The sequence below is a fragment of the Petromyzon marinus genome, chromosome 54, assembly GCF_048934315.1.
Source record: "Petromyzon marinus isolate PM22_M1 ecotype Great Lakes invasive population chromosome 54, UKy_Petmar_22M1.pri1.0, whole genome shotgun sequence".
Taxonomy (NCBI): domain Eukaryota; kingdom Metazoa; phylum Chordata; class Hyperoartia; order Petromyzontiformes; family Petromyzontidae; genus Petromyzon; species Petromyzon marinus.
The window spans coordinates 7,234,642-7,256,939 of NC_133720.1; the positions used below are offsets into that span (position 1 = coordinate 7,234,642).

The window sequence follows — 22,298 nt, forward strand, 5'->3', positions numbered from 1 at the left end:
GCATTTATAAACAAACTTGACGGGAGGTGGCCCCCGTGGCTCGGAGGTCAGAGGGCAACAGCCAAAACCGTTGAGAATACCTGGGTTTGATTCCGGGTTTCAGCAACAGCCTATGGTTATGTTAAACCGGGTCTCTCAAGTGCGGCGAGTTGTTGGTCTCAGCCCGGTTATAAATCACTAAATGCTAAAAAGTATACAATCGCATTAAATTTGGTTCTGCGCTTGATTTGGCTAAATTCCAGCTCCCTGAGAATGAAAACATCGGTTTGACTCGTGCCGAGCATTGCTCTCATATGGCAGAGCGGGTGGGACAGTGCTGCCCTCTGCTGTGTGTGTGTGGACCAGAGGTCACCTTGAAGAAGGGGATCTCTGAGGTGACTGTGATAGCCGGTTCCGCGGGCTGTCGTCTTAACACGTGACGATTGATAGCCGATTTCGCGATCGGGATACAACTGTCCAGAAGTTAACACCAGAAAACACCTCATGGTTGGTTATCCTTTGCCGGTACATGCATAGTCATCACTCAGTGGATATCCTGGGCCGTCCGAGGAATGTGGAATAGCCAACTCTGTGTAAGTCCGCAAGTCTATGCACAAGTCATTGGTGATCAACTCTCTATGCTTGAGAACCTGGTTTAATCACATTCTACTCGAATCTGTAGATTTATATGTTAGCCAATGGGTCTCTATGTAAGGATGTGGGTCTCTATGCGAGTTTTTTGGGTCTATATGTAAGTCTATAGATCTGTGTAATTCTATGGGTGTATGTGTATGTCTGTGGGTTTCTATGTAAGTCTTTGGGTTGCTGTGTAAGTCCATGGGCCTCTGTGTAAGTACGTAGGGTTTTATGCAAGTCTATGGGTCTCTGTGTAAGTCTGTGGGTCTCTGTGTAAGTCACTGGTGATCGGCCTGAGACCATCAACTCTCTCCTCTCGAGAAATCCGACCCAGCCCTGTGTCCATACCCCTGAGCTGCTGGACCACTTCCTGTGGTTGTTGTCATCATCGTCGCCATTGTCGTCGTCGTAGTCATCGTAGTCATTGCCAGTCGTCGTCGTCATCACCATAGTAGTCGTCATCATCATTGTCCCCGTCGTGGTCATCATCGTCCTCATCATCGTCGCCACTGTTGCGATCGTAGTCGTCGTAATCATCGTAATTGTGATCGTCGTCGTCGTCGTCGTTGTAATCATCGCCGTCGTGGCTGTGCAGGTGCGACTCTCTGTCGGGGCTGCCCTGCGAGGACCGGGAGGCTGGGTTTGAGCGAGCGAGCGTACTGCTCAACGTGGGAGCCCTCTACACGCAGATCGCCGCGCGCTGCGACCGCACCGCGCTCGCCGGCATCGACAGCGCCATCGCCGCCTTCGAACGCGCCGCCGGTACTCGCCTACCTCGTCACATACTCGCGTACCCGCCTGCCTGGTCACGCACTCGCCTACCTAGTCACGCACTCGTCTACCTCGTCATGCACTCGCCTACCTAGTCGCGCACTCGCCTACCTAGTCGCATACTCGCATACCCGCCTGCCTGGTCACGTACTTGCCTGCCTGGACACGTACTTGCCTACCTAGTCACGCACTCGCCTACCTCGTCACGCACTCGTCTACCTAGTCGCGCACTCGCCTACCTAGTCGCATACTAGCGTACCCACCTGCCTGGTCACGCACTCGCCTACCTAGTCACGCACTCGCCTACCTCGTCACATACTCGTGTACCTGCCTACCTGCTCGCCTACCTGCTTGCATTCTCGCATACCCACCCACCGATTCACAGACCTGCCCACCAGCCCACCTGTTCACGTACAAACCGACCTCCCCACTCTCCCATCCATTCTTCTTGGATTTCCTGAAATGTCCCCATCACGCCCGCTTCGGTCACAAGCAGCCTATCTTCTCGCTGACCCTCCTCCACCCTGTGCCCAGTCCCGCTTTCACTCCTTCTCGCTGCTTGCCCCCTTACAGCGGAACAAACCTCCCTCTCCACATCCGACTCTCCCCCCCGCTCCCCCTCGCTTTCCTCTTTCCGCACTGCCCTCAGGTCGTCCTATCTCTTTTCTCTACCTCGCCTTTTCCCTTCCTCTACCCCTACCAGCACCACCCAACGCCCCTGATGCCTCCACCTCGCTCCCTCCGCCCTAGTCACTACCTGATCCCCACCGTTTAACTTGCCATTTTGTACTGTAGTCGCCAAGCATTGTTCAGCGCCTTGGTGAAAGGCGCTTTATAAAAGACAAAATAGAATGGAATTTACCCTCCTCCACCAACCCTAACCCCTGCCGCTCCCCCCCCCCCTCCCCAGGTGTGCTGAGCTACCTGGCGGAGGCGCTGCCGCACCCTCAGACGGCGGACCTGTCGCCCGCGTGCCTGGCCCTGCTGGTGCGCGTGTGCGCGTGCCAGGCGCAGGAGTGTGTCTTCGAGCGCTTGTGCCACGCGGGCCTCCACAACGACTTCCACTCGCTCCTCACGGCCGCGCAGGAGGCCGCCAAGGTGGGCACCGGCCCCGTTCTCCCGCTCTCTCGCCCGTTTCCTTGCTTGCTCGCCCACTCGCTCACTCGCTTGCTCGCTCACTTTCTTGCTTGCTTGCCCGCTCGCCCACTTCCTCGGTTGCTCGCTCGTCCACTTGCCTGCTTGCTCACCCGCTCGCTCGCCCACTTGCTTGCTAGCTCGTCCGATTGATTGCTTGCTCGCCTGCACGCTCGCCCATTTCCTTGCTCGCTCGCACGCTCGCCTGCTCGCTCACCCAACTGCTCGTCTGTTCACCCCAAGTCACCCGCTGCATGGTTCGCCCGTTCGCGGAGTCGTCCACTCGCCCGTCGAGGTCGACGTGGCCGGGGTGGTTCGTAGTGGCACCAAGTCACCACTGCTGAGTTCAAATCATGGATGCGGCGGTCGATTTGGCTCATTATCCCTCCGAGGTCTATAAAACGGTTACCACTTTGTGAGGACGTTATGGCCCTTGCCATAACAATGTGGATTTGCCACCACCTGCTCCGCCGGGCTGTAAACTGAATATGAGCACCGCCTGAATGCACAAAATCGGTTCGCTGCGCTACGAAGCCGGTAACCTGAGTTTGATTCCCGCTCATGGCCAACTTTTTGGTGGTGACAGTTATCCGAACCGGGCCTGAGCTATACAGAAGCGACCTGGCCACAGATGATCGCTCAATGAAGTGGCTTATCACGTGGAAATTTTAGGCGGCCAAATACTCTAAACGCACGCTGCTTCTAAATGTAGAATAAAAACTGGAGGGCCCGGGGAAAAATCCACCCGACCACGGGGAGAACATGCAAACTCCAAATATACAGACATTGTCAGAGGTGGAATTGAAACCAACGACCTCCTGCATACCAGGCGAGGTAGTTAAAATCTCGCCATCCTGGCGCCCCTGATGTGTAAACATTACCACTGGGAGAGACAAAGAAAGCCAGGTGTAGTGCTGGCCACAAATCCTCCTCTCCCCCAACCCTTACCTCGTGCATCTTCCCGGCCTCCGCTGCTCCTCGCTCAGAATCGGCAATTTCCCCAACCGTCTGCCGAAGGCTACACGGGGGGGGGGGGGGGGGTGGGGGAATCTTTGTCTTTGACACGTGGTCCTGGCTGCACCGGGGGCAGGTGGCGGAGGACTACACGGGAGTGGTAGGCGCCATGCAGCAGCCGGAGCTGGCGGAGGTGCTGCCCTTCTGCTGGAAGTCGCTGCTCAAGGCCAAGTCGGAGCACTTCGGCGCCGTCGCTCACTACTACCTGGCGCTCGCACTGCTCGACCACGCACGTGAGTCATCGCTGGGGCCTGGGGGGTGGGACAAGGTGGCGGGGGAGGTGGTGGGGAGGTGGCTTAGGAGGTGGATGGGGGGGTGGCGGGGGAGGTGGATGGGGAGGTGGATGGAGAGGTGGCGGGGGAGGTGGCGGGGGAGGTGGATGGGGAGGTGGCTTAGGAGGTGGATGGGGAGGTGGCGGGGGAGGTGGATGGGGAGGTGGCGGGGGAGGTGGCGGGGGAGGTGGCGGGGGAGGTGTATGGGGAGGTGTATGGGGAGGTGTATGGGGAGGTGTATGGGGAGGTGTATGGGGAGGTGTATGGGGAGGTGGATGGGGAGGTGGATGGGGAGGTGGATGGGGAGGTGGATGGGGAGGTGGATGGGGAGGTGGATGGGGAGGTGGATGGGGAGGTGGATGGGGAGGTGGATGGGGAGGTGGATGGGCCATGGTTAATAAGGTGCCACGGTGGTGAGATGTCAACTACCTCGCCTGGTATGGGTTTGATCCTGCATGTCTGGATTTTGCGTGTCTCTCTCCCCGTGGTCACGTGGCTTTTCCTGCGAGTCCTCTGGTTTTTCCCTGCACATTTATAAACACGTGTTTTAGGGGATTTGGCTGCGATATATTTCCATGCAATAAGCCACTTCATTGAGCTATCATTTGTGGCCACTTCTGAAAAAGAAGCTATTAGCTCAGTGGGCCTTACCTGGTAAAATAAAAATACATAATATTTTAAAATTGCTCCAAGCAAGCCTGGTGGATGATGGGGGAGTCACCCACCCACTCTGCGCAGGTGGGTGTCGACATTTTGTGCTTTTTTTTGGGGCAAATTTTGACCTTTACCCTGAACATCTCGACCATTGCCGTGATCGTCGCTGTGAACTTTGCCTTGATGACCGTGATCGCGGCCATTTCTGTGACCACCGTGACCATCGGTGTGACCGTTGCCATGACCACCGTGACCGTGACCGCCGTGACCATCGGTGTGACTGTGACCGTAACCACCGTGGCCATCGGTGTGACTGTGACCGTAACCGCCGTGATCATCGGTGTGACTGTGACCGTGACCATGACCATTGGTGTGACTGTGACCGTAACCGCTGTGACCATCAGTGTGACTGTGACCGTAACCGCTGTGACCATCGGTGTGAGTGTGACCATAACCACCGTGACCATCCGTGTGACTCTGACCGTAACCGCTGTGACCATCGGTGTGACTGTGACCGTAACCGCCGTGGCCATCAGTGTGACTGTGACCGTAACTGCTTTGACCATCATTGTGACTGTGACCGTAACCGCCGTTTCACCGTGACCATCGGTGTGACTGTGACCGTAACCGCTGTGACCATCGGTGTGACTGTGACCATGACCATCGGTGTGACTGTGACCGTAACCACCGTGACCATCGGTGTGACTGTGACCGCCGCCACCGCCGCCACGCGACCATCGCCGTGACCGATCTCTCCCCCGTCTCTTACGTCCGCAGCGGCGCCGGGCGAGGACTCGCGCGACCAGGAGAAGGCCCTCATGGACGTTCACGAGACGCTGCCCGAGGGACCCTCCATGCACGTCGTCGTGACGAACCGTGACGAGCGTACCAAGCTAGGTACATGTCTACAGCATTTGTTGCCGTCATCGGCATCGTTTGTTGTCGTCGTAGTTATTTCGGCCGATGTCGTTGTTGTCAGCTTCATCGGCGTCATCGCTGCCGCCATCATCGTCTCTCCATCATCATCAATCGGTAAATTTGCCGAGGCCCCAAACACCCCATCATCATCAACATCGTCGTCGTCGTCATCATCATCATTGTTCCCTTAGCCTATGCGCTTTAGGTCCACATTGGTCAGATCAAAGGATTATTGTTATCAATAGTTTTATCGTTATCATCAATCATCGTCATCAATGGATCATGAATTCTTAGTGCCTGAACACCTCAACATCATCATTACCTTAATTATAATCGTTACCATACACATCATTATTACCTTCGATATCATCATTATTATCATTGCCATTGTTATCACCTTCATTATCATCATCATCATTGCCATCATTATCTTTATTGTCATAAGCACCTTCGTTATCATCATTCCTTTGACATCATCACCATCACTATTGTCATTGCCACCGATTGGCATTGTCTCAAAGCGCTTGCGCACCCCCACACTAAATAAAATGCTCTAATTGTTCATGAGGCGTCCACTGTAAAATGGACGTCCTCAAGTCAAGGGTCCTAGCACGTTGCCACGGGGACAGGGGTCAAGCGTTAACCACGAGGGGTCACCATGGAGACGCGGTTCTGAGTGCTGCTCTCAGGTGATTCAAGGGGAACATTCCCCGACGTTCCCTCAGGACGTTGAAACGCCACGAGCGGGGAAGGGGGAGGTGGCCGAGTGATTCACGATGGTCGTGCCTAAAACCTCGAGCCGCCATGGCTAAGATCTTGGGGTTCGAATCCGGGGTTCGCCCTGCCCGACCGCAGCGGTGAAACCGGGGTTCGCGAGTTGCAGCGAGTTGGTGGTCTCGGCCCGGTCTCCGGTGACTGCACACAAAAAAAATCCAGCACATTTTATTTGGTTCTGCACTAAAATTTGGCTACATTCTATCTCTGAGAATTTAATACATCGAGTAATGCAACGAAATCAGTCCCTGTGGCAAGGTGGGTAGGAAAGTGCTGCCCTCTGATGTGTGTCGACCGGAGGTCTCTTGAAGGGATCTCGGAGGTAGCTCTGTGACATCCGCTTCCGTGGGGCCATTCCCTAACACGAATGACTGCACACACAAAAAAATGTCCGTAAAATAATCCTCAGTGTCGTTGTGGAGAATATAAATAGTTAAATAGATTGGCAGACAATGCCCTCTTCACACACACACATCTCTTCACGTGACAAATAAAATTATTTATTACACAACCAATTAGACCCGTAGCCTTCTGGAAGTGTATTATTTCAGCAGCATCCGTTCTGTACAAGCAAACTCCGGACCAAATGTTGAATTCGGTCCAGATTTTGCTCGAATGCGTTTTCAAATGAAGCAATTGGCGGGACCACGGGGTCCCATCACTGCCCCGGGGTGGGAAAAACTGCGTAGCGACACGAGTCTTGCCTTACCGACAACAAAACTAGTGTCAATCGATTGGCCTCGTCGAGAGCTACTCGGGGCACTAAGTTTCGTAAAAAGTTTAAAAAATTACATAAACACGTTAAATTCACTGCCTGGGGGGTGGGCTCGCCTTGGCAAGGAAGCTGAGGATCGACGGCTGGCGGAGGGCGTTGTCGCCGCGCGCGACTGCGGCGTACGCCCCCCGGGCTTGCATTTGGCCGGTGGGATGGCGCCCATCGTGTCGATTACCGCCTGCTGGCGCTTGTTGGCGCGAGTCTGGGCGGGCGGCGCGTTGCTGTCGGGGTCACGACTGGGCGGACTGAAAAATAATAATTATTGACCCGATTTTTGCGGGACCCCGGGGTCCCGCCAAATGATTCAAATGTAGGGAGTTACTTTTGTTCCTCTTCACCTGCCCGTGTCTCCCTTCCCCTGCTCGTGTCTCCCCGTGTCTCCCTTAACCTGGCCGTGTCACCCCGTGTCTCCCTGCCGTGTCTCCCCGTGCAGCGTTGGGCCACCTGAGCAAGGCGGTGTGGCGGCACGAGGATGCGGTGCGCACCGCCGAGCTGTGCCGCTCTCTGCGGAGGCTCGGCAACCTGCAGAACTTCCTGGCCACGGCGCGCGACCAGGCGAAGGCGCGGCTCGCCAAGTTCCAAACCGACGGTGGCTTCATCAACGCTTCGGAGGCCCCCGAAATTGCCCGTGCGTATTTCTCTGTGTGTGTGTGTGTGTCTCTGCGTGGGGAGTGGTAGCGTAGCAGTTAGCGCGCGCTGCACTACGAACCCGGCGAACCGAGTTCGATTCCCACTCGCGGCCAACACCAACGACGAATATCTGAACTGGTCCTGGGCCTCCCCTAGGTCGACGCGGTCTTAAATGTGTACCTGGTACGGTGCGTAAACATCGCCGTTGGGGAGACAAAGGCGGTCGGGCGTGGTGCTGGCCACCCACCCACCTTGTATACCACGTCGCTAACAGCACTTGCCCCAACAGTATGTTAACGGCTATACGGGGTAACTTTGTGTTTGCGTGCGTGTGTGCGGGGGTGCGTACGTGGGCTGCCGTGGACGTCCGTGCTTTTGAGAGAGTGCGCACGTGAAGCAGCTGTCGACAACTTGGCAAAGCGAATCGTAATTCCAGGAACGCGTGCCGGCCGCTGCGTTTGCTCAACTCCAACGTTTGCGTCGCCGACTCTCGCGGTCCCGCGAAGCGCCGCGATCCGTCCATCCCGCTCCCACACACCGACCTCCTTTGCTCCATCTCCACGGCGGTGGTCATCGCCTCGGGGCGTGTTTTTCGCCTCCGGCTGCCACTCCAACTCCATCATCGGAATCTTGATTTGGGCTGCACGAGGAATCCGATGAGCTATGAAGCTCCTTTTCACAGGTGTCCAGGCGGGGGGGGGGGCGGGTCAGCGAGATACAATACTGGGGATCTTTGTCTTTGTGTGCGTGTGTGTGTGTGTTTAAGAGAGGCAATGTACGCGTGTTTTTTTCACTGTTGGCTACGTATGGTATGAAATAAATTCTACAGACACATTGACAAAGGTTCACAGGTTATTATTTTTGTTTTACCTGGTTAAGTAAAGGTGAAATAAAAATTGAAGGCCGGCACTGCTCGATGAGAGTTCTGAGCGAATTTCTCCGTTGATGACGCGGTGCCAACGGCGCGACTGGGATGACGTCGGGGGAGGGGGGTGGGGGCGAGGGAATTACCGCAAGAACAAAACGCGATCGAATGTTCCGCCCTCTCTCATTTCGCCAAAAACAGCGGAAACCCATCACAACCCAGAACTGAAGCCCCCGGTGTTCGACAAAGTGGAGGGCACAGACATCTTCCGCCGGCTGGTAAGACGCCGCACCTCCATCTCGCACCTCGTTACATCGTCGCCGTCATCGTCAGTGCCGTCCTTGTCATCGTCATGATATTCAGTGTTGTCATCATCATCATCATCATCGACCGTCGCGTCTTCATCATCACCATTGTCATCGACGTTACCATCATCATCGTTGTCATCGTTTACAATGATCAGTGTTATTGTCATCATTATCATAATCAATGTCGTCGTCATCACCATCATTGTCATCATCAGTATGATCGTCATCATCATCATCATCGTCGTCAAGCAATCGCAAAGGCTGCACCACAGAGCGGGGATAGTGTGGGTTGCCCTCTCATCATTCGCTCGGTCCTCATGACGTGACCTCCTGACCCCCCTCGGCGGTCACATTGTGTTGATTGTCACGCGTGGCTCGCCATCTCACCGCTGCGTGTTGTCGTCTCCGTGCACCCAGGGCCCCCTGTCAGTCTTCTCGGCCAAGCAGTGCCTGAGCAAGCCTCGCAAGGTGCACCTGTCCAAGCCGGCGGAGGGATACGGCATGCGGCTCGGCGGCGATTCGCCCGTCCGCGTCGTGCTGGTCCAGCCTGGGAGCGCCGCCATGGTAAACGGGCGCAACGTCATTTTAACCGCGCTCAACTTTTAACCTCCTGGCTTGGACGTTCTTCCACCCTACTCCTCCTCGAAGGCACGGGCATCATCGGAAACATCGTCAGCAGGCCGATACGCATTTCCCCTTCGTGAATGAAAAATTAGAGACACAAGCCAAAGCAGTGCCACTGTGGCCATGCAACTCGAACTATAGACCAGACAATAAATCCATAGTGATACATGGCGATGATAGATCGAGATACACATAGATACCCTGAAGACAAGCCAAAGTAGTGCGATTATGGCCATGCAACCCAAACTTTGGACCGTATTGTAAACCCACTGTGGTCTGGCCTCTTTCGATGGAGGAGGAGGAACAGCGACACGAACTATCTCTCGTGGCCCGCAGCAGCAGGCCTCTACACTTTCACGTTGACCTCATTTCCGCCACACACACAAGAATACAACAGAACCATGTTATATGTGTGGCTTAAGCAAAAGTACATATGTATGCTGAACGATATCAATACATTTTGTTTCCAATTTAGCTTTTATGTAGCCAGGTGGCTCAGCGATAGAGCGAGCGGCGAGTTCAAACCCTGTTCGGGGGGGTAGGGGCGGGATGTGACTGAGCCCCATCATCTCTTCGGGGTCGATAAAATTAAATACCGGTTTGTGGATAAGTCAACGGTCGGTTGCCCTATTGACCTGCCTCACCCAGGTTGACCCTGGCAATCCCGAGGCTCGATTTCAAGCCACGGCCGCCACCTTCATTGTCGAGCGACTTCCGAATCAGTCCTGGACCCAGGTCCGCGGGCGATCCATCGCCTTGATCGATGACGGGGCCTGCCGCGTGTTGTCTTTATCGCCACGGTTCTCAGCCGATGCAGAGAGAGCGACCGGGTCAAAGACATCCATTTAATGCCGCATCGATCACACGAATGGGCGGCCTGATGGGACCGGCTGCTCACCGGAATATCGATCGATTAGCAGAATTATGAACGGCGCGTTTAAAATTAACGTTTACCAAGAAAGTTTCGGTGTGCCGACGCTGATTGATTGTTATTGGGCCCGGCGTTGTGAATGATGGCCGTATCCTTGGCAGGTTGATTAGAATGAAAAGTAATTTGGTGGTGCGGGACTGGCTGGGTGTACGCGAAGCCCGTTCAGGGAGCTCACCCATTCAGGAATTGTAATCGCTATTTGTCTCGCTAGTGTTTTACAACGTGCGACATTCCCGCACACTTGGCCAACGTAGAACATCGTTATTATTTACATCGGTCGCTCGTTCACTTGCTCTCACTCCCCAGCTATTGTGGATAGGATTAAACGGATTCCTTAGTGGTGATGATGCTGCTGCTGATGCTGCGTTGGCAGTGACTTGAAATCAACACATAACAACTATTCGACTCGTTCGTCAATCACTACACAACCCTGTGTGTGTTGCCTTGAAAAGGGGAAAAAAACCTATAATAATTATAAAAAAACGATCATAATTCTTTTAAAAACTATAATAATTATTATAATAAATATTATAGTTTTTTCTTCCCTTTTTTAAAATGCAAATTCGATTATAATCGAATTTTCGGGCCAGGTCCCATCTTCATGGCACAACGGTTTCCCAAAACGTCATCTTTTGTTTTTTTTAAAGGCATTGCTATCGACGAATGCGAGCCGTTGTTGTTGCCGTTGCCGTTGTTGTTGTTGCTCGTGCAACGCCACTGCCATCGCAGCATCGCCAAAACACTTTGTTTAAAACGGAACAAGTGGATCGTGCAGGACAACACGGCGGCCACCCTAACAATCGGCTGCCCCCCCCCCCACTCCGCTCCCCCACTCCTCCACACCCCCACACCCCGCCCCGCGCTGTGCTCCTGCCGGCTCTTCCCCCCCCCCTTAGCGATCGGGCATCAAGGAATGTGACTACATCATCGGGGTCGGAGGTCAGGACTGCCGCTGGTTGGGTCAAGCGGCCGTCGCCGACCTCATGACCCAAGCCGGGATCGCTGCGGTGGAGGTGGAGGTCGTGACCCCGCTAAGGTTGCTCACCTTCAGCGAGGGCTCGCCGGTGAGGGCTTTGGACGTAGAGGGTGGTGGTGCGCGATGATAATGTGGGTCACGGTGTTCCCGTGTGTGTTTGTGTGTTGGCCACCCACCCCCTCGTGTGCCCGTACCATGCCTTCACAAGTGCTACTCGCCAACAGCACTTGCTCCTACAGTCTGTTCAGGCTATACGTGGCGTCTATTTCTTTGTAGTGTTGTGGTTACGAACCGGGTGACTCACGTTCGATTCCCGCTAACGGCCAACACCAGTGGCGATTACTTGAAACGATCCTGGGCCTCCTCTAGGTCGACTCATTTTAGGCTGAGTACCTGGTGCGGTGTGTAAAACATCGCCACTGGGGAGACAAAGGCGGCCGGGCGTGGTGTTGGCCATCCACCTCGTCGTGTGTCGTGCCGGCCTTCAGAGGTCTTCGCTAACAGCACTTGTCCTAACAGTCAGTGGCGATGTTTACACACCACACCAGGTACTCATTTGAGGCCGAGTCGACCTCGGGGAGGCCCAGGACCGGTTTAGATCATTTTCACTGGTGTTGGCCATGAGCTGGGAATTGAACTCGAGTCGCCGGGTTCGTAGGGCAGCGTAGCGCTAACCGCTACCCCACCGCTCCCCACACTCTTACAAACACCCCCTTACACACACACACACTCGCATACTCTCTTGTACTCTTACTCGCACCCTTTTGACACTACTTGGGTGGATCGAGGCGGTTCGCGACTGCCGCGCCCGGAGATAGGAGATCGACTCGGTGACCTCTGGATATCACGTCCAGTGCGCTGCGAACCGTTGCACTACGGCTAAATAGCCTCGAACATTTTGTTGCCAGTAAATTAGCTTCCTCCCGAGAACGGTTGATAAATAAAATAACGCCCGATTTTTGTGAAAAATTAAACTCATCACCTTGAACCGAATCTGCTTTCATTTCCACGGGGGGACGGGGAGGGATATTACATTAATTCTGTTTATTTCCCCGGTGTATTTATGGGTTTGAAAGACTTGGCAGCCCATTGAAGATGCGTTTTATTTGCGTCGTCGGGGTGCATTTCTCCGTTGTAAGCTGTCTTTGATGAAGAGACCAGCTGTGTGTGCTGCATCTGTGTCGTTATCTATCGGGGGGGGGGGGGGGGGGGGGAGCGGTAGTGTTGTGGTTAGCGTCGCTGCGCCGCGAACCCGGCGACCCGAGTTTCGATGCCCCGCTCACGGCCAACCAACACCGGTGACGATTATCTGAACCGGTCCTGGGCCTCCCCTAGGTCGACTCAGCCCTCAAATGAGTACCTGGTGAGACAAGGCGGCCGGGCGTGGTGCTGGCCCACCCACCCCCTCGTGTGCTAACTCGCTAACAGCACTTGCCCCAACGGTTTGTTTCAGGCTATACGGAAGGGATCTTTTGTCTTTGTTTACGTATACGGTAAACCCGGCCTTAAACGGGCACCTGGTGCGGTGTGTAAACATCAGCGCTGGGAAGACAAAGGCGGCCGGGAAGGCGTTGGTGCTGGCCACTCCGCACGTTCGCCGTGCCGGTCTTATTAGGCCCTCGCTAACAACACTTACCCCAACAGTCTGGTGAAGGCTATATGGGGGCGTCTTTGTATGTGTGTTTTGAGCAAGACACACACACAGTGGCGAGCGATGATTTTGATTCCCACTAACGGTAAACATCAATGACAAATATCAGCACTGGTCCCATTATCGGTAAACATCAATGACAAATATCAGCACTGGTCCCTGGGCTTTCCCCGGAGGTCTCCACTCGGCCTTAAAGGAGAACCTGGTGCACCGTGTAAATATCAGCATTGGGGAGACAAAGGCGGGTGGGCGGGCAGGCGTGGTGCTGGGCACCCACCCCCTCGTGCGCCACAGTGCCGGCCTTCATAGGTGCTACTCGCTTAACAGCACTTGCCCCGACAGTCTGGTAAAGGCTACACGGGGAATCTTTGCCTTTGTAAATCTCGTGACCTTGTATTTACGTCCTGTTGACTCAAGCAACCATTAATTTCACTCCTTGTATTATTTACAACCGCCCTTTGCTCTCGCGATATATTTTTTTACATCAACACTTTTATTATTTTTTTTTGGTGGTGGGGGGTGGGACTATTTATGGCTATCAATGTTCTGAGGAAACGCATATAAAATGCTCATAAATGTATAATCGTAGGCCGCGTTGGATGGGGGTGGATGTCTCTCTAAGTCGGTGTTATGTCAACGCATTTTATTGGAGCAAGAAAATTGGTTTCTTTTGGCCCAGTCCACAGGCTTTTGAGGCACGCACAAATAAAAAGATCCCCCCCCCCCCCGTGTGTAGCCTGCACCGGTTGTTGCGGCAAGTTCTGTTAGTGAGCACCTATTAAGGCTGACGCGACGAACGAGGGAGTTGTGTGGATAGCACCACGCCCGACCATCTTTGTCTCCCCAGTGCTGATGTTAACACCACACCAGGTACTCATTTATGGATGGACCTAGGGGAGGCCCAGTACAGATTCTGATATCACTAGCCACTGATGTTAACCATGGCCAGGAATTGGACAGTGGTCATTGGGCTCATAGTCAAGTGTGCGAACCACTGTCATACCGCTCCCCGCCATGTGCAGTGGTGGCTTTTTCTGCTGGCAGTGACCTTGGCAGGAAATTGCAGGGCTGCACCTTTAACCTTTTTCAGCTTCACAAACCTTCGCTGCGCTGTTAAAAACAATAATCGTTTCTCGTGGCTGCGCCGCTTCCTCGGACGGACATCGGCTCCTTTCGGTGTTGTTCGGTGATTGCTGACCTCTGACCCCGCCTGTGTTTTTCCCGCCGCCGTCCATCGTCTTCAGGAGCAGCGGCGGATCGACAGCAGCCCCAGGCCGCTCGCCACGGGCACCATCACGGGCGCGTCGACGCTGACGAGCGGCGAGCGGGTTCGCGGGCGCAAGACCCTGCGCGACAAGGTGTCGTCGCTCTTCGGGCGCAAGAAGAGCCGCCCCAAGAGTGTGCCCGGCACGCTGAGCAGCATGTTCGACAGGACCAAGGACTGGCGCGGGTACTGACGCGCGCGGGTCGACCCGTGGCGCCGGACGAGCCGTCGGAAAAAGGAACCGATTTCTCCCGCGCCTGCCGCCTGCGGAGCGTGAATGTCGACCGCTTGGGATTGTTGCATGCGAACGATCTTACTTTGTGCCTTGAGGATGACGGAGCCGGCGAGACTGTGGGCGATATGATGGTAAAAAAAAGCAATAAAAACGAGATGGTGACGGGACAGGGACGCGGGGCGGGGGAGGGCGAAGAATCGTTTATTTTATCGATTTTTTTGAGCACGAGTTCCGACAATTCATCGAATCGCTGGGTCGGTGAATTGTTGCGTGTCAACCGAACAGCCTTGGTCGGTGTGCAGGCAGTGGCAACTGCACCGGGCTCGGGTGCCGCTAGGGTTCCACGGCCGACAATCCGCCATTACTACACCCCTTTTTTGCCGCCTTAATTCTACCAATCGACAGGGGGTGTCGAACTTGAACGGCGTGCGCGCCGGTGTAGGCCGCACGTACGCGACCCTGTTCCGTGACATTATTTAACAGCGGATTGGACGGCCTGCAAAGCTAGACTGCGGAAACCACCCACCCCGCTCCCCCCCTATAGGGACTTGATGTACCGAATCTGTGCCGAGTCTGTTCCCTTTGTGGTTTGAATTCTGGGTCTTCACTCTGTGGTAATGCCGCAAGGTGGCCCTTGTTGCTACCGGCAGCGCCGTTCAATGAATAAATAAAGCGTCAAAATCCGACGTTCATTTCTCGGTCACGTGATAAAAACTCATTTGTCTTTCTCAAAAACTCGAGGTTTCATACCTTCAAACGAGATGACTCCTTTTTTTTTTCTTGAACAAAAGAAACTTTCAAAAGGAATACAAATTAATATTGTTCTTATTATATGAATTGTTGCTGTTTTAATATTTATTTTTTAAGAATGTAATGTAAAAAAAAAGGTTGGGAGGGGGTGTAAAAGAGAACGTGCCGAACCGCAATCGCTCCCGTGGTATGGTTTTGTCTGTGGTCGACGGCTGCAACTGATCGATTGCGGTCACAACTTTGAAGGCGATGACCGTGGCACCGGCATGTTTTTTTTTGTGGGAGCTTTGAGATGCCTTCACCATGCGCACACTCGCGGATTCTTCACGCAACTGCGGCTGTGTTTGTACCGGGTTTCGGACTGCGATCGATCGACACGATCGGCAGCGTTTGTATGCATGGTCAGCCTGCTCTTTACTTGCATTCATCTGTTTTTTTTTCTTTCTTTCAAATGTCCATGTTATTTATTCGTTTTGTCTCATTGCATTTGTTAAGGCGCTGGTGCAGGACCCATCAAAAGACATTTGACTGTTCAGTAAAGCAAAAGTGGGCTTGGGCAGGGACACGTCGTGGCTCAGAAGAAAGTCGATGGCCGGTAGTCAATGTTGAGGACGGAGTGGCAGCCAATGGAGGGAGCACACCCAGGAGGCATCGATCGTGGAGATGAAGCTATGAAATGGGCTCGTGTGTAGGATCTAGACAGATTTTTGGAAGATGATGATGGCTTGGTAGGAGGCCTTCATGTAGCAGTGGATAGATCATAGCTGATGACGATGACTAGATTAGAGGTATTCCCAGTGGTCTTGATGGTCGTGGCATCTAAACTGAAACAAAAATTTACCATGAATTTCACATTTTCGTTTAATTGGCTAGGAAAGTCCCCTCTGAGTCCAATTCAATTTTTTTTCAGGAGGGTCCTGCACTGGTATGTTTGTAGAATTAATTTAAAATGAGAGTTTAGCTTCATGTGGGAGGGAATCGAACCATGCAGAGGAAACGCACCACGAGCAAAGGAGCCACATGCCTACAACAACTTGGCAAGCTCCGGCCGCATCTCATCCAAATCCGTGACCAGGCTCAACGCCTTCCGATCTGACAAGATCTGATGAGCGGGAGGGCACTTGCCTGATCTCGCTGGATCTCAGGAGCTAAGCTTCTGAGCCTGGTTAGTATTTTGGATGCGAGGCTAACCTGCCAATACAGGTGGTAATATGGCTTGAACTATTATGCAGTGTCCGGAATGTAGCAGCACTTTTTTTTAGCAAGAGTCCGGAACAGAGCACGAGCAATTTAAAATTAAAAAAGAGGGATGGTGGTGAGGGCACGGAAATTCCAGCGGACGAAAGCCCCGAGGTGCGGCGTTCACGGGGCAAGGGGAAAGGGAGAAGAGGTGGGCTCGTCTACCCCACTGCTAACGTAGGGACAGCGGACGGGACCATGGATTTGTTTTTTTTGGGGGGAAGGGAAGGGCAAGGGGGAAAAAAAGAGGAGAGCGGTGGGGGGGGGGCAGATTCTTGAATATTTCAGTTTTACCCCCTTGTATGCATGGTGCGGTTTTCATTTGAATTCCTCCCACACGAGACCAAAGATGAATCATCAATTGCATTGGCCAAACATGAAATTGTTTTGTGGAAAAGGGTATTGAGACTTGGTGAAGCATTCCAGGGTAACTATGTATTTTTTTTTACTTTGACTGCATCGCTTCTATCTAGTGTTGCCACCTGTCCTAGGTTTCCGAGGATTGTTCTCTGAGGTAGCTGTCCTGTGAAATCTGGAAGTCTTCCTGTGACGTTAATAACACGCCACTCAAAACACTACTTTTACCTGGAGTTCTCCCCTCTTCCAGGATTGTGCGATATTATTGATCTCATTTGTCCAGATTCTTAGTACCAAAAAGGTGCCAACCTTATTTTCACGTCTGGTTCTATCCTGGGTTTAGCCTGTGGCCTTGTAACCAATGCTCATGTGAAGCCTATACAAGGCCCTGAATAGAATACAAAGGTGGTCCCCATCAGAATTTTTCACAGAACCATTCCTGTAAACTCAGGGAGCCTTAATTGTACCAAATTTAACCAATGCATTTGCTCAGGCCCTCAGTAAAATTGCATGGGTCTTTTCAGCCCTCTTGACTGTACCTAAAGCTTCAAGAAAAAATGGCCGTGTGTTGCTAAGGAACAAAAAATTATATTCAGATGAGATTTTTTTAAATTGAAAACTATAATTGCCTTTGTATTTTGAGCCACACATGTAGAGGCAAGTTTAGTTTAAACCGTATAATGGAAATGATGTGTTTTTTTTTAAATATCATAATATGGCATCATTTCTCGCCTTTCAATTATATTTAAACATGTGTGATGACAATGTGATGCATTTAAACACGGTGAAATTAAAGCTTTACTTTTTATATTTAAAAAATATACAAAACATATGCTAAATAAATTCTAGATTTATATTAACTCCAAAGTTTATCTTTCAACAAAGTTTATTTACTGTACTCAATGTTTGCCTTAAAGTATAACCTGTTTTGCACTTATTGGCTTTTGGGTTAATGGTTTAACAAATGTATATTCTGTAAAAAAAATCCTAGTTTTACGTCATTTGCTCACAGTATTGTATGTATGGTACTTTTTAAAGTAGCTCCTTGCTGTGACATTGTGCAACATTTCCACGGTGTGTTTTGTAAGAATTATATCTAGATATCGTATATACGTTTGTTATTATTGTTATGATTTCTTATACAAAAAAAAATCATGAGCAGTCTTTCTTTAATTCGGTGTGGCCAAATTTCAATTTTAGAGATGCTGCCGTAGTGTGAAGGTAGACACGGTGGACTTGCAATCTAGAATCCGCTGGTTCCATATCCTGAAACAATGCTGCGAGTTTCTTAAATCCCCCCGCCTCTGTCCACCCAGCAGTATAAATGAATATACCACGGTTAGTTAATTGGTAAGTCTGTGTGTGTGTGGTGGTGGGATAAGGTTGTGGGTACTCTCACATCTTACAAGATGCCTAACCATCCTGGAAGATGAGGCCAAGACTCTGGCAAGGGGCCCTCCAAAACTTCCTCTCGTGGAGGCCCTGGTTGCCAGCACTGGCATGAGCAAGACTTTTAAGGGCAGTGCCTTTATTCTTTATTTACTGGACATGTAATTCCAACAATATGTTCTAAATCAGATTTTTTCTTAATATTTAATCCCAAGCTAATATAGTAGCTTTAATTTCAATGATCAACGCTATCGACAACTTCTTGCCTTATATTATACTGTTTTGCAATGTATACTACTCGCTTCCTTCATGTGAAGAAATATGGCTTTTGGATCTCTCCCTAATTTACGAAGAGCATTAAAATACCGAGGCGAAATGAAATTATAAAATTTGGTCACTTCACTTTGCCACCCTTCATTTAAAGAAATATGGAGGAATAATACCGTAAAGTTAATGATACTGTATATAAAGTGGTACGTTATGAAAGAAATTACCTCGCGGTCGAATTAGTTCTACAAGAGACAAGGTCGGATTTAAGAGTTTTGGGAGCAGAATATTCAACGTGCGCCTCGAGTGGTACGTTATGAAAGAAATTACCTCGCGGTCGAATTAGTTCTACAAGAGACAAGGTCGGATTTGAGAGTTTTGGGAGCAGAATATTCAACGTGCGCCTCGAGTGGCACTAATTAGAATTCTGAATTTGATTCAATACCGTGCCGTAGATTTCCCGTCATGGTACGTCAATGCTAACTGCTTAAAAATTAGCTAAACTTTTAGCAAATTAAGACGTTTTGCTCCACCGTTCTCAAAACAGACCCAAACGACCAAAGTCCTACCAAATATCCCCCCTCCCCGACAGAATTTGCTCCATTTTTATTTAATTATTCAAAACGCACACTACAAAAAAAAGGAAAGTCTCTTTGACGGCAATGAATTTGTTCTCGTATGCAGCCTCATCTTGTGTGTTCACTTGTCAACGTGTTTCTTTCCGAGCCGGTCTTGATCAATAAAGTGAGCACTGTTCTAAGCACCCGCTGCAATGGAATGTTTTGTTATAAATCGCACCCGGGCAAGGTCGCAGGCTCATCTGTCCAGAGTTGCTACGAACGTATTATTTGACTGCATGTGACCCATCCAGTGGCGCAGCATTCGAGTGTGCAGCGAGTGCCACCGCACTGGGAATCCCATGGGTCAGTTTTAGCTTTCAGTTTCATTTATTTGGAATAACCCTGTGAGCCATTCTGCTCTTGATTCGGGTGCAATCGCAACAAACAATTACAAGATACATTTAAAATTTACTTTACGAAAATTTAAACATCCTCAACAAAAACAATAAAATCTTCCAGAAAAAGCACCATTTGTGTATGCTGCGTACAAAAATGTGCAAAAAATCCCATTTTGATGTTTGATCACAATAACAATCATAATGCAATTTAGATTAAAAATTTTAGTCTAACGCTATACAATATCAAAAAATCGGGCTAAACTAAACCTTTCTAGAAATGACAAATAATGCTATAAAAACAATGTAACAGTGATCATAAAAAATGTGATTGAAAGTTGACAATAGCGACATTCTAGATTTGAAGCTTTCGTGACTGCAAGGATCCAAACTCTTTGGTTCTATTCGGTAAAGTCACGTGACTTTACCGAATAGAACCAAAGAGTATGAATAGCGACATACATAACATATATTACTAAACCTAGCATCCTTCGCTAGCTGCATGAGTCAAGCCATAATAACAGGAGTAGCAATAGTAGTAGCAGCACACTATAATCAAAATACATGATAATTTCTCGCATTGGTCATCTATACCTATATATTTTATTTCAGGCCACTGCATAGCAATGGCAGCTAGGGTTGTACAACTCTTCTAGAGATGGTCTTGTAGGTAGTGATCCAAGCTGGAGTTTATTTGCGATATCATTCCAGACCCTGGAGGCATCTATAGCAAAGGCTCTTCCTCCAGTATTTGTACGGCAATAAGGAATGCCCGTGAAGAGTGGCCGGGAAAACTGGGCAAGGGATAGGGAGGGCCCAGGGGGTGTGCCCCGGAGGACGCTGAGGGGCCCAGAAGGCCCTCTTTAATTCGTTGTACCCATGTCCTACCGTGCTACGCCACTGGACCCACATTTGTCCAAATAGCTCAAAATAGACGTTTGATCAGGGGGTGGGGGGGGGGGGATACCCATATTTGAGCAAATATTTATTGCATTATTTTTGTAATAGTTCCATTTCCACTGTTACATTGCAACAAGAATGCATTTTTGGAGAGGAGTGTGGAATGCTGTGTATTTGTGCGTGTGACCGTGCGGTAGTGCGCTCTAAACCCGGCAAGCTGGTGCGGTGTAAACATCACCACTGGGGAGACAAAGGCGGCCGGGCGTGGTGCTAGAGTCACCCACTCGTGCACCGTTTCATGACTTCATAGGTGCTCAGAGCGTTGTTTTTTCCTGGATTTTTCTGTTTGCGCATTGTCAATTTAAGATGTTTTCTTGTTCATGTTTTCGCTTTTTGTTTGTTGCGGTTGCACCCGATTCAAGAGCCGAATGGCTCACAGGGCTATACCAAATAAATGAAACTGAAAAACAGCACTTGCCCCAACAGCCTGTTGAGGCTGTACGGGGGATCTTTGTTCATGTACGTGGGCAATTGTTCTGCCACTGGCGTGCAATTGCCTTTTATCTCTGTTATTTTGTAAATTGCACTTGCAGCGCGCTGCATTGGCTGTCAGCTGTTAGAGCAGGCCTTAATTGCAAGAGAGGCTCTAAAGTGCCAACGGGTAAAATCAATTTGATCGCTCAATATACAACAACAATAACTGGAATATATGAAGCGTCTGAATGCGGAATCATATCAAGACCCCTTACGATACCCAGGAAGCATGAAACGTTGGCCCAACATTGGTCCAACAGTTTCAACCACGTGACAACGGTGGCTTGTTTACCGGGAACGAAAACAACTCCCTTGACTGGATTTTGTTTCATGCAGAAATGCCTCACCGAGTCTCAAAGACTCGTTTAGAGGACAATACGACGATACATATGATTAATGCATGCACAATATATTGGGAAAATCTAAGGAGAGTCCACAGTTGCCACCTCTGAGGTACAAATAAAAACAATTCTCAATCAGCCTTGATCTATCCAAATTGTGCAGTATATACAATACTATAGTAAAGTTCAACACAATGCCGAAACCAAATCTCAGTACAAATCAATTCCGGCCACCCAACACAAATGCCGACTGCTGGACTGTCTGGGTTCAACTTAGAAAAAGATGGCAACCACATTGTCTGCCATCTCTGAGATACAAAACACGACTAAATAGAGCCCGAACCCAGGCCATATATTTAACTTGCTGTGAGCACCTGGGGTGGCAAAACGTTTGCGGTTCTAATTCATGTATGTTGCCAATGTACAGCGAATTACGTGATAACCATTTGAAATGAGTGTAAATTATAAAATAACCTACTCATCCTTACATAGTTACATTCTGCTAAAATGTGTTCTACCCAATGTGGTACTAATTTCTGCTCTGGCCCTTGAACTAATTTCGTGGGAAGACGAACATATCTCAACATACTCGAAGAGGGGAGAGCTGCATGTACACGTGTTGTCTTGAAATGTTTATTATTCATCATCATCACCAGCAACCACGATTAATCCATTGCCGGATGAAGGCCTCCCTCAAGTGCGTTGTTACGCAACTGACAAAAACCGGGACTTTTTTGAAGTTCCGGTTTTCAGATGTCCCAGGACAGAAGCTACGCGAACAAGAAGAGCGTCCTCGCAACACCAGAACACATGTCGACCAGAGGTATGTCGTCCTGCATGGTATCCCATTAAGTGTCGCATTAATGCACTCTCTAGAAGAGGTATACATGTACGAAACTATATTTTTTGTTTCGATTTAAAGCTTTCGTGACTGCAAGGATTCATCTTCTTTGGTTCTTTCGGTAAAGTCACGTAGATTGAGAATAAAATAATTAATTGATAAAATAAAATAACGCAATAATAATATTATTGTGATAAAATAAAATAACACAATAATAATATTGTGTTATTTTTTTCATTCTTTTCATTATTCTCATTCTACGTGACTTTACCGAAAGAACCAAAGAAGATATATATTTTTTGTATTTTGCCAGG

At 50.3% G+C, this 22,298-nt stretch overlaps 1 protein-coding gene across 1 annotated transcript in view; it reads left to right on the plus strand.

The window, feature by feature from the left end:
* LOC116954209 (rhophilin-2-like) overlaps nucleotides 1–19,176 on the plus strand; it is a 56,979-nt gene extending 37,803 nt beyond the window's left edge. The window contains exons 7-15 of the mRNA XM_032974746.2: nucleotides 1,211–1,377; nucleotides 2,297–2,484; nucleotides 3,611–3,767; nucleotides 5,238–5,357; nucleotides 7,361–7,555; nucleotides 8,624–8,700; nucleotides 9,148–9,294; nucleotides 11,182–11,349; nucleotides 14,157–19,176. Of these exons, the coding sequence (XP_032830637.1) occupies nucleotides 1,211–1,377; nucleotides 2,297–2,484; nucleotides 3,611–3,767; nucleotides 5,238–5,357; nucleotides 7,361–7,555; nucleotides 8,624–8,700; nucleotides 9,148–9,294; nucleotides 11,182–11,349; nucleotides 14,157–14,369 (1,432 nt within the window). The 3' untranslated portion in view covers nucleotides 14,370–19,176. The remainder of the gene's footprint in view (nucleotides 1–1,210; nucleotides 1,378–2,296; nucleotides 2,485–3,610; nucleotides 3,768–5,237; nucleotides 5,358–7,360; nucleotides 7,556–8,623; nucleotides 8,701–9,147; nucleotides 9,295–11,181; nucleotides 11,350–14,156) is intronic.
* The last annotated feature ends 3,122 nt before the right edge of the window (nucleotides 19,177–22,298 follow it).